General features: G+C 46.4%; 1 protein-coding gene across 10 annotated transcripts in view; it reads left to right on the top strand.

The window, feature by feature from the left end:
• Window positions 1-235: 235 nt before the first annotated feature.
• The window catches only part of NEO1 (neogenin 1), a 171,693-nt gene continuing 157,363 nt past the window's right edge, over window positions 236-14,565 (top strand). For 9 of the 10 annotated variants that reach the window (XM_027723608.2, XM_027723640.2, XM_027723580.2 and 6 more), the window contains exon 1: window positions 236-473. In XM_027723608.2, coding sequence (XP_027579409.2) covers window positions 368-473 — 106 coding nt within the window. In that variant the 5' untranslated portion in view covers window positions 236-367. The remainder of the gene's footprint in view (window positions 474-14,565) is intronic. The other variant, XM_027723571.2, reaches the window with a different exon arrangement.

A 14,565-nucleotide genomic window follows, 5' to 3' on the forward strand; every position in this document is an offset into this window, starting at 1 on the left:
CTGGGAGGGGGCCGGGCGCGCGCACACCTGGCGCGGGGGTCGGGGGCGGGAGGGGGAGGCGCGCGCGCGCATGCGCGCGGTGAGGGGCGGGCGGGAGGCGGCGCGCGCCCCGCGGGGTCCGTGTGAGGGAGGGAGGGAGGGGAGGGAGCGGCGGAGCCCGGCCCGCGATGGAGTGAGGGAGGGAGGGAGAGAGGGAGGGGGAGAGAGAGCGCGGCCGCTCCGCCCGCTCCGCCCGCCCGCCGCTCTCCCGCCGCCGCCGCCTCCGCGGGGCTCAGCCCGCCCGGCAGCGAAGGAAGGCAGGAGGAGCCCCCCGGGGGAGGGGCTGGCGCTGGGTGCAGCCCGGCTGCCGGGCGCGGGCAGCGGAGCGATGGCGGCGCGGAGAGCCCGGCGGCTCCTCGGCTCCCTCTGCATCGCCCTTCTCCTGGCGCAGCCCGCGCCCGCCGCGCGGAGCGGCTCCCGGAGCCTCCTCACGGGTAAGCGCGGGGGACACCCCGGCGGCGGCGGGCGCGGACGGTCCGGGGGCGGGGGCGGCGCGGGGCGGCCCCGGCGGGGCGAGCGGTGCCGCGGGGCTGAGCCCGCTCCGCTCCGCCCGGGCGGGCACCGCCAGGGGCCACTGCGCGCCTCGGGCAGCGCCGGCGGAGCCTCCCCGCGAACAAGGGGCACCCGGAGCCCCGGCTGCGGGCACTGAAGGCGTCCCCCACCTGTGCGCCCAGCTCCCGGCTCACCCGAGGGCGGGCGGGCTCCGTCCCGGCTCGGGAGCGGTGCTGGAGGCGGCGCGGGCTCGGTACCGGCAACCTGTGGGCAGAGGGGAACTTGCCTGGGAACTGCCGCAGTCGCCCAGAAACGAGCGGTCTGGCAGCGTTTCAGCCGCGGTCGTTCTCACACCTTTTACCATTGTTACCTTTAATGATCCGTGATTGAATCCCGGTTCTTTATAGGCTACGGAAAACGCAGTCTGGCCCAGGTGAGGCAGGAGAAGGCTTTCTCTAAAGCCCTTACATGAGACTATTAATACCGTAGAAGCCTCCCTAGCTTTGCAGCGATGTTATCTGCTCGTTTTGCCAAATACTGGCTTTAAAAAGTAACTTCTTTTTTCCTCCTTGCCAGCAATAAGCTCGTAGGAAGCTTGAAAGAAAATCTGGGCTTGAATGCTGGGATTTAAAAAAAAAAAATAAAAATTCCCCTGTAGATTGATTGAATCTTGGTATTTTAAGAGAAAGATCTGTGCAAATGGAATTTGGAAAAAACCGCTGGTCAAATGAGTGATTTTTAGTAACTTGGCAAAGTAAAAATGGCTAAACTCTGATATTAAATGGTGTAATTGTTCTGTTTCGAATCACATTAGGCACTGATGTCTGTAGTAGTTCTCTTTTTGGACACTACTGATGGAACCATGTGTGGTGACTCCTGTTGACAGGGAATATATTTATTTATTCTCTTACACACTCTAAGCTTTGCAGATTCCAGGCCTGAAGCAGATTTTTTTTTTTTTTTAAATATTGTAGTAGGATTCAAAGATCTACAAAGTACCTGTAACAGCTAAGATACTTTTTTATGTTTAAAATCTTGCCATGTGATGATTCTTTTCCGGTATTCCTGCTCTCCTGACAGCTCACTGGTGTTATGGTTGTGTTGGTTGTTCTTTGCTAGTTTAAAACAATCCTTTGTGGTTTGAGGAAATCAAATTGGCAGGTGAAGTTCTGTCTGTTGGAGCCAAATATGTGAATTAAGTCTGCAAAGGGGGAGTGATGTGCTGAAACAACGCAGAATAAAACCCTCATTGGAGCAGGAATTTAGAAGTATCATTGTGGAAATATGGGAATCTCTGTTGAACTCCCCCTCTCCTCTTTCTCTCCGGTGGAAGGTGCCTTTATGCCGTGTCCATGGGTGCTGTCCCGTGGGATCCCTGCTGAGGACCAGGAGCTGGGCTTTCCCTACCTCAGGGTGTTTGTACCTGGTCTTTAGAGGGAGGGAGAGGCTCTCTTGGTTCTCAGTGAAGATGAGATACTCATGTGTGGTGGAAGAACTTCATCTTAATTCACACTATTTCCCACCTGATTGCTGCTATTTTTTCTTAAATAGGGGATATTCCACATGCTTTTATATCAGCACAGGGTAGGGGAGATCCTGTGGCAAGTCCCTCCCTGCTCGTAGGAGAGGGAGTCAGGCAGAGATGTTCCATGGCATGAAAGTGCTCCCCTTGGTGTTTTAGATGTGAGGGTGACAGTGCCACGTCTTCTGTCCCATGCTTTGGGTGAAGCTTCATCTCTTTAGGATGTTGGGAAGAGCCTCCTTGGGCTGGGGGCTGGAGAGGCAGAGGAACACCAAGTTTGTGGGTCCAGGTGGAGCTTCAGCTGTGAGACTCCCAGCTCTGCTTGTCAGGAGTGAAGTGCTGCTTGCTGTGTTTTTAATGCAAAACCCCACCATGTTGGCATTTTGGTGTGGATAAAAATGCCATAAATGAGCAGAAGTTGCAGATTTGGAAGCCCATGTTCTTTGTATGGAGCTGTGTGTGTTGGAGGGACATTTGATCCCATCTATAAATAGCCGGTCATTGCTCTCTGAAGAAGAAAAGAGTGCAGCTGAATTATTTTAGGAAAAAAAGCTGTATAACTTCATTTATTTGTGTGTCTGCAAACAATAGTGTGTTTTTCAGTCTAGTTGGTTGATCTGCAGATATGGTGAGATGAGATACTGATTTTAGAGTTAGGACGATGTTTCACTTAGCTAAGGGAGTAAAACCAAAAAAATCAGGAAGAAGCATCAAATTAAGCTAAATCTTGCCTGTTTTGTTAAATCTAACTGCTGAATCTTAACTATTTGTTACTGAGTTGAGATTTATGTATAAACTCGGATCTATAAGGGATTGCATTATTGGGAATAAAAATGAAGTTGGTGTCAATTTTTAACAGGAAAGCTGTGATAGCCTGTATATACACCATTAAGATTGCAAATGAGATTATTCAAAAGCAGGAAATTTGTTCTGTCTCTCCCTGGTATTCTCAAAGTCCTTGGAATCGATATGTATTTTGTTGCTAGAGGATAAACTGCCGGTTTGGGAAGTCCTGGTGGAACAGAATTAGCAATTGGTGGGCCTGGAGCTGCACGAGGTGCCCAGAACCGGAGGGGTCTGTGAGCGGCGTGGTGGGAACCACTCCCAGGTGCTGCTGCCAGGGATGCTCCTCCTGGGGGGCTGAGGCTGGAGCACGGATCGTTTGGGGTCCCTGGAAACAGGAGGTCGTCATTTGTTTCTGTTTGGTGTGTGCTCCTTGATTATTTCTAATTATATCGCTGGTTAAAAATAGAGCAGAAATATTCAGGTCTCGGTTACATCCCGAGTCAGCCGAGCACCGGTCTCTCCGCTTGATATTCCCATTCCATATGGACAAGTTGCATGGCTTTTGCACTGCATGTTCATTAGTCATCTAAGAAAATTACCTGACTGGCTTATGAAGCTTTCCTAGTAAACTAACACTTCAGTTTAAAAGCTGTCGGGTGTGTGTACACACCTGTGCCTAATGTTTATCACAGGGAAAAGCAGCAAACAAAAAGTGTCATTAAAAAAAAAAAATCCCTTGGCTCAGTTACCTCCTGCAAACTTATCAGTTTGAGTAAGGAACTTACATATGGTAGATATTTCCATGTATAAATCAGAGTATTTGGTTGTTCCTGATGATAAAATGCCCTTGTGATTCACATGACATTAACCCTCAAGCAAAGATTTGCAGAGAGGTCTGAAGACTCTGCAGGCACCTAATTGGAGTTTGCTGCCTGGCCAAGAGGAGGAGGGTGATAAGTGTGTGGAAATGGAGTGGGAGTTTAGGAGAACTCCACAAAGAGCAATACAAAATGTTTCTTAACCTTTGCTTTCGAGCTATAAAAACATTTCACTTGGGCAACATCAACTTGAGCGTGATGGGGGGGGGGTTGAAAGTGAGTTTTTGTGCCATCACAAGTTTCATGGGGATAACTTGGTGTGTCAAATGTTGCCGATGTGTTTGCAGCCAACTTTTCTAAACATGCAGTGGTTTTATTGATGCAGAATGTCTGAAGTGTCACTTGGAATTGCCTATGAGGAGATACAACTGGAGTTGTTGCTAATAACTAATTAATGCTGGTTTCCTAGAAGGAATCTGTGCTAGTGTTGGGATGTCAGCCAGTGGAAAGGAAACAGTCTCAGGCACTCAGGGGGTGCTGCTTTGGATTGTCCTGATGAAATACACCCCTGTGCCTCCAATATTTAAATATAATACCTGAGGCTATTGAGTTTAAAAAAGGCAAAATTGTTCTTAATAGAGAAAATTCCTCAGCAGCGTGGAAACAACAGTCATATTTTACTGATTGAGTGCTATTGATTTCAGCCTCCAGTGAAACTGCCAAGATGAAAGTGGTAATCCTGATTAATTCCGTATAAATAGATAAGCACCATTTGTATGTGTATAGTTACAGGGTTCTCTAGGAAAACTGAAACCCAGCTTTATACGGTCTATTAGGTGCTTTAATTTCCAGGGATTTTTACCGTTTTCATTCATGCTGAAGAGTATCTTAATTTTACAAAATAAGCAGATTATCAATTCATGATAAATCCTTTTTGCATCAGTTAAAACAGATTTGTTTTTTTCTTACTAAATCTGCCCTTCCTAAAGGCAGTGAAGGAACTGGCAGTGTCCTGCTGCTCAACTTTCTTGGGACTTCGGGTAGTTCCCTGGAGTGTGTAACAACCAGGAGAAGTTTGAGTTGTAGAAAGTGAAGAGGTTTAAAGTTTAATTTTAATGAAAATCATTTAATGTCCTGTTAATAATCTGCTTAAGTAGCAAATTACTGTAAAGGAAAAGGAATTTTCTTTTTTTACACCATGACTACAGTATCATTCCACTTATTGCTTCTGGATGTTTCGGGATTGGACGTACTGGTAGGAAAAAAAGACAACCAAATCCCTAAAGGTTCTGTTCAGAAGGGACTGTCTACCCTGGGAACTCACTGGGCTCCAAATACATAAACTTAGGTAATTTTTTATGGTGTTCACTGATTTTTATCTGCAACCTCTGAGCTTTCCCAGTGCAGCTTTGATTTGCTGTTGTGACGTGACCAGGACCGATTGTGGCGGTTTTGGGAAGGAACAGACTGGGCATCTGTGGTGTGACAATGTTTTATTTTCCCATTCCTCTTTACATTCACAGTTATTCAGTAGGAAACTTTGTCTTGAGTGAGGTTGTTCCAGAACCAGTGAGCTGTACATCAGAGAGCTTTTCCCCCTGCAAACGTGTTGTTGTGCCCACGTTGGCAGTGACTTCCCTGTGCCTGAAGCCGTTGGTGCAGCTGGCTCACTGCTGGGTACCACGAAGGCATTCAGATCTTCTGCTTACCCTGAATTTCTTCACTTTAATTTTTTCAATCTATTGATCTTCTTTTTCCTAGTGCACTGCAGAGGTGTTGGCTCATATGCCTGGTTTTTGATAGCATGGATTTTGCTGATTCAGTTTTTTTGGGTCTCATCAAAGCGTAGCAACTTGCTGGTAATTTTTGGTATCCTCTGGTCATAAAGTTTTGTCCAGAGATATTTTAAAAGGGGAAAAACTGTTCTGTGATTAAATTACCCACTAATTCATCTGTCTGTTCAGAGAATTGAATATACTGCTGTCCTTCAGATTTAATTAAGTTGCTCATACAGGAGGGGAATCATACTCTGTTTTATTATGTTTTATTTTACTATTGCCTTAAAAACACATGGTTTTGTGATTCTGCCCACTGATCCCTAAAACTTTCACTCTCCTAGTTTTCCAGTCACCTACGTCCTTCATATCCTTTGGGGTTTCGGTGTTCCATCAGTAAAGCTCTGTTGGACTTTACCACCTATTTGTGTTTTTTAAACTTTCTCTTTGCCACAGAAGGGTGGATAACTTCTGAGGGTCTTTAATTCTGCCTCATATATATGGACTCTCAATATACTTTACCTTGCTTTTGTCTGATGTCTGTCTTGGATGACTTGAAGCTGTCACGATTTGTGACAGTGGGTCAAAGCCTGTGTCAGTAGCCAGCGCACTTGTCTGCCATTATTGTTATTATACTTTGATAAATTTCCCGTGTTTGATGTGTTTTTAACTCTTCTGACATGTGTCCAGTGTTGCTGCTGACCCGGAGGGGAGCAGTCACTGCACTGCTGTGTGTGTGACGTTCAGGACTGAGGGTTGGACCAGGGGAGGCTTAACTGGTGTTTGTCTATTGACATATCTAAGTTAGACTTGATCTAGTTTTGAAGAGACATTGTGCTTTTCTACAGCTTCCATTTATTTCATATTCTGCATGTAGCTTCCAGGCAGTTGTTAATGGGTGCTTTTCTAGAAGAGTTTTGCTTTATTTCATGTGTTCTTCAGTGTGATATTTTGAGTCATGGTAACTCTCAGTTTGTCTTCATGTTTATATGACACTATGAATACATACAGTATTTTTCTGTATATTTAGAACAGCACTTCTCACTAAGTTGTCTTGGAAGTAAGAGCTGTAGCTCTGATTGTGTTGTTCCTGTTGACTCCTCTTTTATTTTCCTTTTGGCAGAGCCACCTTTGTGTTCTGCCATCACTAACAGGCTCGAGCACTTGGAGGCAACTTCCAGGTTTTTTTCATCCTCGAGTTTGCAGTGTAATGGTCCCACAGCTTGCTTCCAGTTGGGCTGAGATGGAGTTGAGTCCTGTATAAGCTTCATCTTTCTCAGTTTTCCTCTGTAGTTAATGAGCCTGAACATCTCCTCTTAACACGGCTCTGCGGTTCAGGAGTTGAAACCTTACAATGTAACTGGAGGGAGGAAGGGAGAGCCACAAATTCTTCCTCCTGAAAGTAGAACAGGCTGCTGAAAGTCAGCTCAGTCATGAGACTTGCCATGACTTCTAAAATCTCTTGAGTATTGGGAAGTGTGGTACAGCTCGTCTTGAAAATTTTAAGAGGTTACTGTCACATTGGTTAAAAGAAATAACCAAATAATCATTTAGGTTGGAAAAGCCCACCAAGATAATGGAGTCCAACCATTCCCCAGCACTGCCCAGTCCATCACTAACCCAGGTCCCCAAGGGCCACATCCTCATGGTTTGTAAATAATCAAATAATTGTTTGAAAGCAGTGGCTGTTGCAGTGTTGTTGTACACAGCAGAGAGGAAAGCTGGGTGTTAACAAGGAGATGAAATATTTCCAAAAGCAGTTTATAAAGCCAAACGCTCCTGTTGGAAAACAGGCAAGAGAGGAATTCTAAAAGAACTGGAAATAAAGAAAACTGCACCCAGAGCTGGTTTTGCCGTGGCAGGACCCCTCAGCAGTCCATAGAACGCTCCAGTGCCGTTGGGATTGGAGTTCTCAGTGCTGGGCTGGCGGTGCTCGCCTGGCAGAAAACGCAGGTGTTTCGCTATCCATCTGTGAATCTTTTATGAGAAATGTGCTTGGGCAGATAGGAGACACAGCCCAGATGAAGTTGTAGCCGAATGTTAATCCTATTTTGGTGTTTAGTTTCAGTGTTTCAAGCTGGCAGTGCCGCTGCAAGGAGGGGGACCTGTGTGCTGTGCCCTTCCATTGGCTTTCCTGAGTGTTTGTGGAGGATGTAGAGGACTGGATCAGTTCCCTGCTCTGCTGTGCTCCTGCATCAATCCTTGTGCTGGCAGAAGGGAGAGGGAGACATGAGCACAGGGAAGCCAGACTGCTCTGTTGGTGGGGGGAGAGATTGGCTTAAAATATGAGTGTGAAAAGCACTGTGAACAAAACACACCATGTGTCTCATGTCACCATTTTAATATTTAATATTATGATGTATTACAGCATATAGATTCCAGATATACAGACTGAAACTTGTCAGAAAGTGAGCATTATTGGTTTGCAATGAATTTGCTAATAAAATGTTTCATAAAAGTTTTATCTTCAGATTGGTAATGAATTCTCAATTCAGCTTTAATTACGGTTTTGGTTTGTTACTTTTTTCCCACGCTGGAATCTCATTAGTTTGTCTGGTTCTGAAGTAGGAATAAAGCTGCAGGTTTCATCTTAAAATACCTATTCCTGAGGAAAGAAATGCAAAACTGCCCATCAGGTTGTGGTTTCAGGAAAGGACAGAGGCCTGGCAGCTCTTTGGATGTACTCCCTGCTCACTTGCTGAAGTCCAGAGGGAACTTTGATTAAGGATGATTGCCTTGCATGGAATATCATTTCTAACAGCTGTATTGTAGCTTTTGGGGGCCAGGACTTGCAAAACCATCCCTGTACCAGTAATGAAATCCTGTAAGGATAACACTGAATGGAAACCTGGTTGGGAGTGTAAGGAAAACTTCCAGGTGTTGTAGAGTGTGACAATGCAGTAGTGAAGGGACAGGGGAAGCACCCTTGGCAGCCAGACCAGCCCCCAGCTGAGGACTCTGCCAGCTGGTTTAATGGCTCAGGATGACATTGCTCAGGGAAAAATTAATGTTGAAATTAAATGCTGGGGGGTGTTCCCATCCTGGGAGGCTGGTGAGGAGGTGAGGGGCACTCAGGGAGTGTAGCTTGGGGCAGGTTCAGGACTGGAAAGCTGCTCCCTTCCTGCACTGTGGCCTGTCTGGGTGTAGCAGAGCAGTTCAGGGGGAGAGTGTTTTGACAGGGCTTAGTTACTCCTTTTTGCTTAAGGAGGGAGCAGTAAAAGGTAGAAATGATCAGGCTGATAGACCCACCTGTCCCAAGCACTGCAGGGTCCAATGCACCGTGACTGGTGTGGATGCTGAGAAAGGGACGGTCCCGGGGGTTACATCTGGAAGCACAGCAAGCTTTTGTTACTTGTTTGCAACAGCAACTTTAGCACATTTTATGGGACACTATTTTTATTAGGATTAAGGGCTATTAGAGAGTGCACCGCAGATTTTGGGTGGGACAGCCCTCCCTCATCATTTTCCCAGGTTGCTTCCTTTTCTAGAATCTGACACAACTTGTCTTCTGTTTGAAGTGTAAAATAGCTTATTTATCCAAATCTTCACATGTACTTGTTTGCTCATACCTAGTTGAGGTCTTCAGAGCCTTAATTTTAGTTTCTGTAGTTGTTCTTTTGTTGCTATGGATTCTTTTCACTTATCTCCTTATTTGAAGTTATGGTAGTTTTGGAAAAACGTCTGGATGCTGTGAGGTCAGAGATGGCTGAGATATCTGCAGTCATTTGGTAACCATTTGTGCTGCGGTTTTGTGTAACTTTTTTGAGAAGTGGATGAAAGAAAACCCCCACAAACCATAGCTACAGAAAATGGAGTGTCCTCGTGGAACTGCTGAGGTTTTCCAGTTGTGCCATTGAGTGTGAATCTGTGTTCTTGCCCTTTCAGTGTGTTGTGAGTACACACACGTAGTATTCCTTGTAGGTGATGTAAATATTGCAGGTCTGGCCTGTAATGAGGAGGCAGAATCCACAAGGCAACACCACAGCGTGTCAATGGAGGGGAGAGAAGTCGATTCCTGAATGTGGAAGGAGGAGAACCAGCCTTCAGAGGCATCCAGAGCAGGATCTGATAGATTCTGCATTCTAGGCAGTGCTGGTTAAAGGCTTTTCCTGGCTCAGCTTGATTGGAATCTCATGTGCTCATGGTAACAGCACTGACAGCCCAGTCAGTTTACCCAGAGGTAAACCAGTGCTGGTTTTCTGAAGTAACGTTTTCCAGTTGTTTTCTTCACTGTTGTTGCCAGTTTTTAATTTCCCTGAGGGAACAGTCTAAAGGGAGAAAGCCAGCAGTGCTGGCAGCTGAAAATGTCTGTGCTAGGTCTGATCAACATGTGCAGTTTGCTTTGTCCTGTTTGTTGTTCACTCTGGAACTTGCTGTGGGGGCACCACTGGTTGTGACTCCGTAGCAGAGCTTGAACCCGTGCTTTGGAATTTCATCTTTGCTTTAGCATCCTGCCCAGACTTTGTTACTTCAGTGTAGCATTTTCAGGCCTGTCCTTTCCTTGTTTATTAAAACGACCTGTAAGAAATAAATTTTTGCCTTTATTTTATCTCCTGTGATGTTAAAAAAAAAATATTTTCCCCAAGTTTAGCCTATGCAGGTCATTCTTGTGTCTGCAGAAGACTTTGAAAGATTATCAACTGCACGTTTGTTATTACAGATGAATATATATATGGAGCATATTGATTGCTTAAATCTAATTTAGCTCCTGTAATGTGAGTAACTTTATCATTCTTAACTTGTGTGCTGAAGGGCTGTTGGTTATTGTGTGTGAGTGCTGGAGTGGAGGAGAGGAGGTGACAGTGTGCATTTAAAAGAAAGAAAATAAAATAGTAATTGGCCTTCGTAGGTTCTGCCTCACTGCTACTGGTGGTACCGAGTGCCTGGTGGAATCATTACCAAATGCAAAGCTGGATTCACTGCCTGTCTTGACTGGGATTCCTTTGGGATGCAGAGCAGCTGGATCAAATTGGTCAATGAACCTCAAATCACAACACATTCAGTGAACTACCTGTGTTGCTGGCATCTCATTTCATGTAACTTGTGCAGTCTTGGGTGTCAGCTGTGTTAAGCAAAAGTGCTTTGTACGTTGAGTTGTTGGTTTCTATCAGTGGCCCAAAGATTGAAAACATGTCTTTTTTTAAAAACTGTAACAAACCAAGAAATGGTTTTAAGTGACAAAATGCACTCAAGGAGCTCAGACAGATTTAAGTCTGTCTTAAGGTGTCAGAAAAAAGGTAGGGTTTGGTTTCAGCGAGGGAGAGATGGATGCATGCGTCGTAATTCCCTCTTCCTGGCTGTGTGGTCCTTGTCTGGCATTGCCTGTTACCACAGACCTCTGGAAAACTGCCATGTCCAGGTCGTGGCATCACTCAGAACACCTGGAAGGAGGTGGTGGAGTGGGGCCACAGTCTGTTCCCTCGTGGCCAGGAAAGTGTCCTGGATGTTCTCGCCCGTTTCCTTCAAACATTCTTATTAGTGGCTTCAGAAACAGGACTTCTTATTCCTGCAGGGCTGCCAGAGGGGCCGTGTGGGCGAGGAGCTGTTACCCATTCTCTGCCAGTGAGCAGGAATATTGCTGTTGTTGGGAAGCTCTTACAGCTTTTTAGGCAGAGTCTTGGAATTCTAGTACCAAGAACAGCTTTTGCTTCATCACCTGGAGAATTGCTCTTCAGGCGGTTTCCCTAGGGATTGATTGACAGGCACGTGTTGGATGCTGACCAGAGTGGGTATCGCTGTCAAAGCAGAGCCACATTTAATTCATTCTTTTGCCTTTTCTGACAGTGACTGTTACAGTTGTGCAGGCTCTTGGAGCAGTTGGAATCACAAGCATCAATGCTGCAGTTCCTCATGTGCCCTTCCAGGGCTCTAACACGGCCTTCAGTGGTGGCTGTGTGGGTGTCATTTCGTTCTGAGGTGTCATTTCCTAAATGCTTTTGTTCTAAAAGATGTAATATTTGGCTTCCAAGTGTTCCGATGTGCTTGGGGGGGGGGAAGGTGGATCAAAACTGGCTGGAAATGTGTCTGTGGGTGTGTCACTGCTCACTGTGAACTGGGAAAGTGAAAGTGTGAGTATGCAGAGGCTGGTGGGCAAAAAACAGCTTTTGAAAAACCCAAACCCTTCAATTTTTTAAATTGTAACTGACCTGCTTTTTAGGCTACCAATGAGCACATACATGACTCAGAACCTGGTTAAGATGGTGTAAATATTTGGCAAAAAGCTCATAAATGTTATCTTTGAGCAGGCTTTTGATGCAGGAAAGGAGCAGCTGGACAAATTTGCATTTACAAATCATTTACCTAAGGAGAAAGCTCAAGTTCAGTAGCTTATCACAAAGGCATTGCACGTTAATTATTTATCATGTGCTTTGATGCTGGGGCTCTTGCTTTAATAAACCATTCTGGGGAGGTGGCTGATGGTCCTTTCAGCTCAACTCCTCTCTCCCTCCCTCCCAGGGTAAACCCTGCAGTGCCTTCCCTCAGCCTTTACCTCCCAAGTTACTACTAAGTTACCTTTCAGAACTTTCTGATAAAATTAGAAACATTGCTGGGATATGTATTTAATTGCTGTGGCTTTTTCATCCCTGAGTCTAACTTTGTTGTCTCTATAAAGGTAGAACTGGACCCAATTTAATTTCTCTCCTTTACATATGTTTTTGCACTTTCAAACTTTGCTTTGCAGAAAACAATCAATAAAAAATGTTTATGGTGGAAGTCTGTTTAGAACTGTTTGTGCCATCTGGCAGCATTTAACTAACTATACTCGACTAAAAAAATGAAATATGGTGGTCTGAACTATCACAGAAAATGGGAACTGCTCTGGTCAATAGGACAGTTACTTTAAGCTTGTAAATTCTTGAGAAACTGTGCAGATGACTTGGAGATATTTTTGAGCACGACTGTAATATCATGTAAGATCTTTCTGAACTTGCTTCGTGATTTTTGTTGCACAAAAATACAGATTTTTAGAGTGTACTTCTGGAATGTGGCCATAACCTGCTTTGTGGCAACCACAAGCTAAACTTAAATAGCAATTAGGAAACTGTATGTAAGTCTTGTAGTTAAAATCCCTGTTGGAGTTTTAAGGAGAAATTCTCTGTATGAATCTGTTTGCTGGTGGCTTTTGTTTTCAACCCTGAAAAAAATCCTGTTTCCTTTTGCATCCCCCAGCCCACGGTGTCTGTGGGAAGGTGTTTGAGATGGATAATGTACACACAGACAAAGAGTCATGGAATTGTTTAGGTTGGAAAAGCCCTCTAAGATCCCTGAGTCCAATGGCTCCCCAGCACTGCCAAGGCCACCACTAACCCACGTCCCCAAGTGCCACATCCACCTGCCATTTAAATCCCTCCAGGGATGGGGAGTCCACCACTGCTCTGGGCAGCCTGTGCCAGAGCTGGACAACCCTTGAAGTGAAGAAATGTTCCCCAATATCCAACCTCAGTCTCCCTTGGGGCAGCTCGAGGCTGTTTCCTGCTGTCCCTTGGAACACCTGGCTCCACCCTCCTGTCAGGGAGTTGCAGAGAGCAACACGGTTCCCCCTGAGCCCCCTTTCCCCCTTTTCCAGGCTTTGCTACTGGCTGGACATCCAGGAGGCTCTGTGAGGAGGCTGGAGCTGCTCCATGAGCAGGGCTCCCGAGGATTAGGGTGGGGAGGGCAGAATACTCCCCTCACCCCAGGGTTGTGAGGGATCACGTTTATGCTCTTTCTAGCTGTCAGCAATTAGCTTTTCAAGTAAACATTGAAAGGGCTTTTAAATGTGTGAAGGAGAGTGTAATTATAAGACTCTTACTACCTTAATGTGGCCTGGAAGCCACACTGGGGTGGAATAGTTTTATTTAAATATATTTACTTGGCGAGGGAGGCGAATGCAAAATCCAAACCCGAATGCCGTAGCGAGGGCCTCCTTCCTCAGTGCTGTTTTCTTTGTTAGCCTGGTGCTCCGAGCCTTTCTCAAGTGTTCCTCATTGTAGGAAAAATATTTTTCCTTTCTTAATGCTTTTTTAAAACCACTTTAACCCTTGACCGCTCCGGTACGGTGTTGAATAGGAGAAGAATAGAGTCGCTGGCTGAGCCTGTGCCCGGATTGGAAATAGGAAGGGAAGTTTTGCTTTCTAATTTTGCTTGTTCTCGTTGGTTTTTTTTTTTTCCCCGGGTACAAGGAGTCTGCCTCGCCTCGTGAGCACTTCCTGCGGGAACGGGGGAGTGTCAGAGGGTTTGGAGAGATCTTAATTTGTGTGAGGCTCAGACGCGCTGTGAACGGTGGTAATTCGGAGGCACGGCCGGCATTGTGAGCCCAACACCCGTGTCCGGCCGGGCTGGGGTGTCACGGAGCGGGGCTGTGCCCCGGGCCTGCTCTAATCCTGCCGGGATATTTTCATTGCCTGACAGAGCACAGGAATGTCTGAGGCCGCCGCAGGGGGCCGGGGAGGCTGCTGGCCATCCATGGAGCGGGATTGAGCCAGGCTGGGATGCCCTGCCCTGGGAAGAGCGGCCAGAGCCCGGCACATCGTCCTTCCCGGGATGGGCGGGTGGGAGAACTCAAACCTGGCACATTGTCCTTCCCGGGATGGGTGGGAGGGAGAACTCAAACCTGGAACATCGTCCTTCCCGGGATGGGTGGGAGGGAGAACTCACAGCCAACACATCGTCCTTTCTGGGATGGGCAGGAGGGAGAACTCAAACCTGGCACATCATCCTTTCTGGGATGGGCAGGAGGGAGAACTCACCACACATCATCCTTTCTGGGATGGGCGGGAGGGAGAACTCACCACACATTGTCCTTCCCAGGATGGGCAGGAGGGGAACTCAGCACACATTGTCCTTCCCGGGATGGGCAGGAGGGAGAACTCACACTTGTGGTGTGGGAAAGAGATGAGGATGGATTTGTGCAGCTTTATTTACCTTCCTGTGACTCTGGGCACAAAGGACCAGGTCACACCTTTCACCTGGAGCGACTCCTGCCCTGCTGTGCCTCTCCAGTGCCAGCCTTGGGCATTGAGGGGGAGGATCAAAACGATAAGTTTTTAGTGGTGATAAATTCTAGAAGGATTAAGAACTCAAATCACTGCTTCCAACATGATGCCTGTCAAAGACAAAGCTTTCCCAATTCCTAGCAGCAGTTTTTCTGGGT

Source organism: Pipra filicauda, unplaced genomic scaffold, assembly GCF_003945595.2.
Source record: "Pipra filicauda isolate LSUMZ 115617 unplaced genomic scaffold, ASM394559v2 scaffold287_size946512_pilon, whole genome shotgun sequence".
Taxonomy (NCBI): domain Eukaryota; kingdom Metazoa; phylum Chordata; class Aves; order Passeriformes; family Pipridae; genus Pipra; species Pipra filicauda.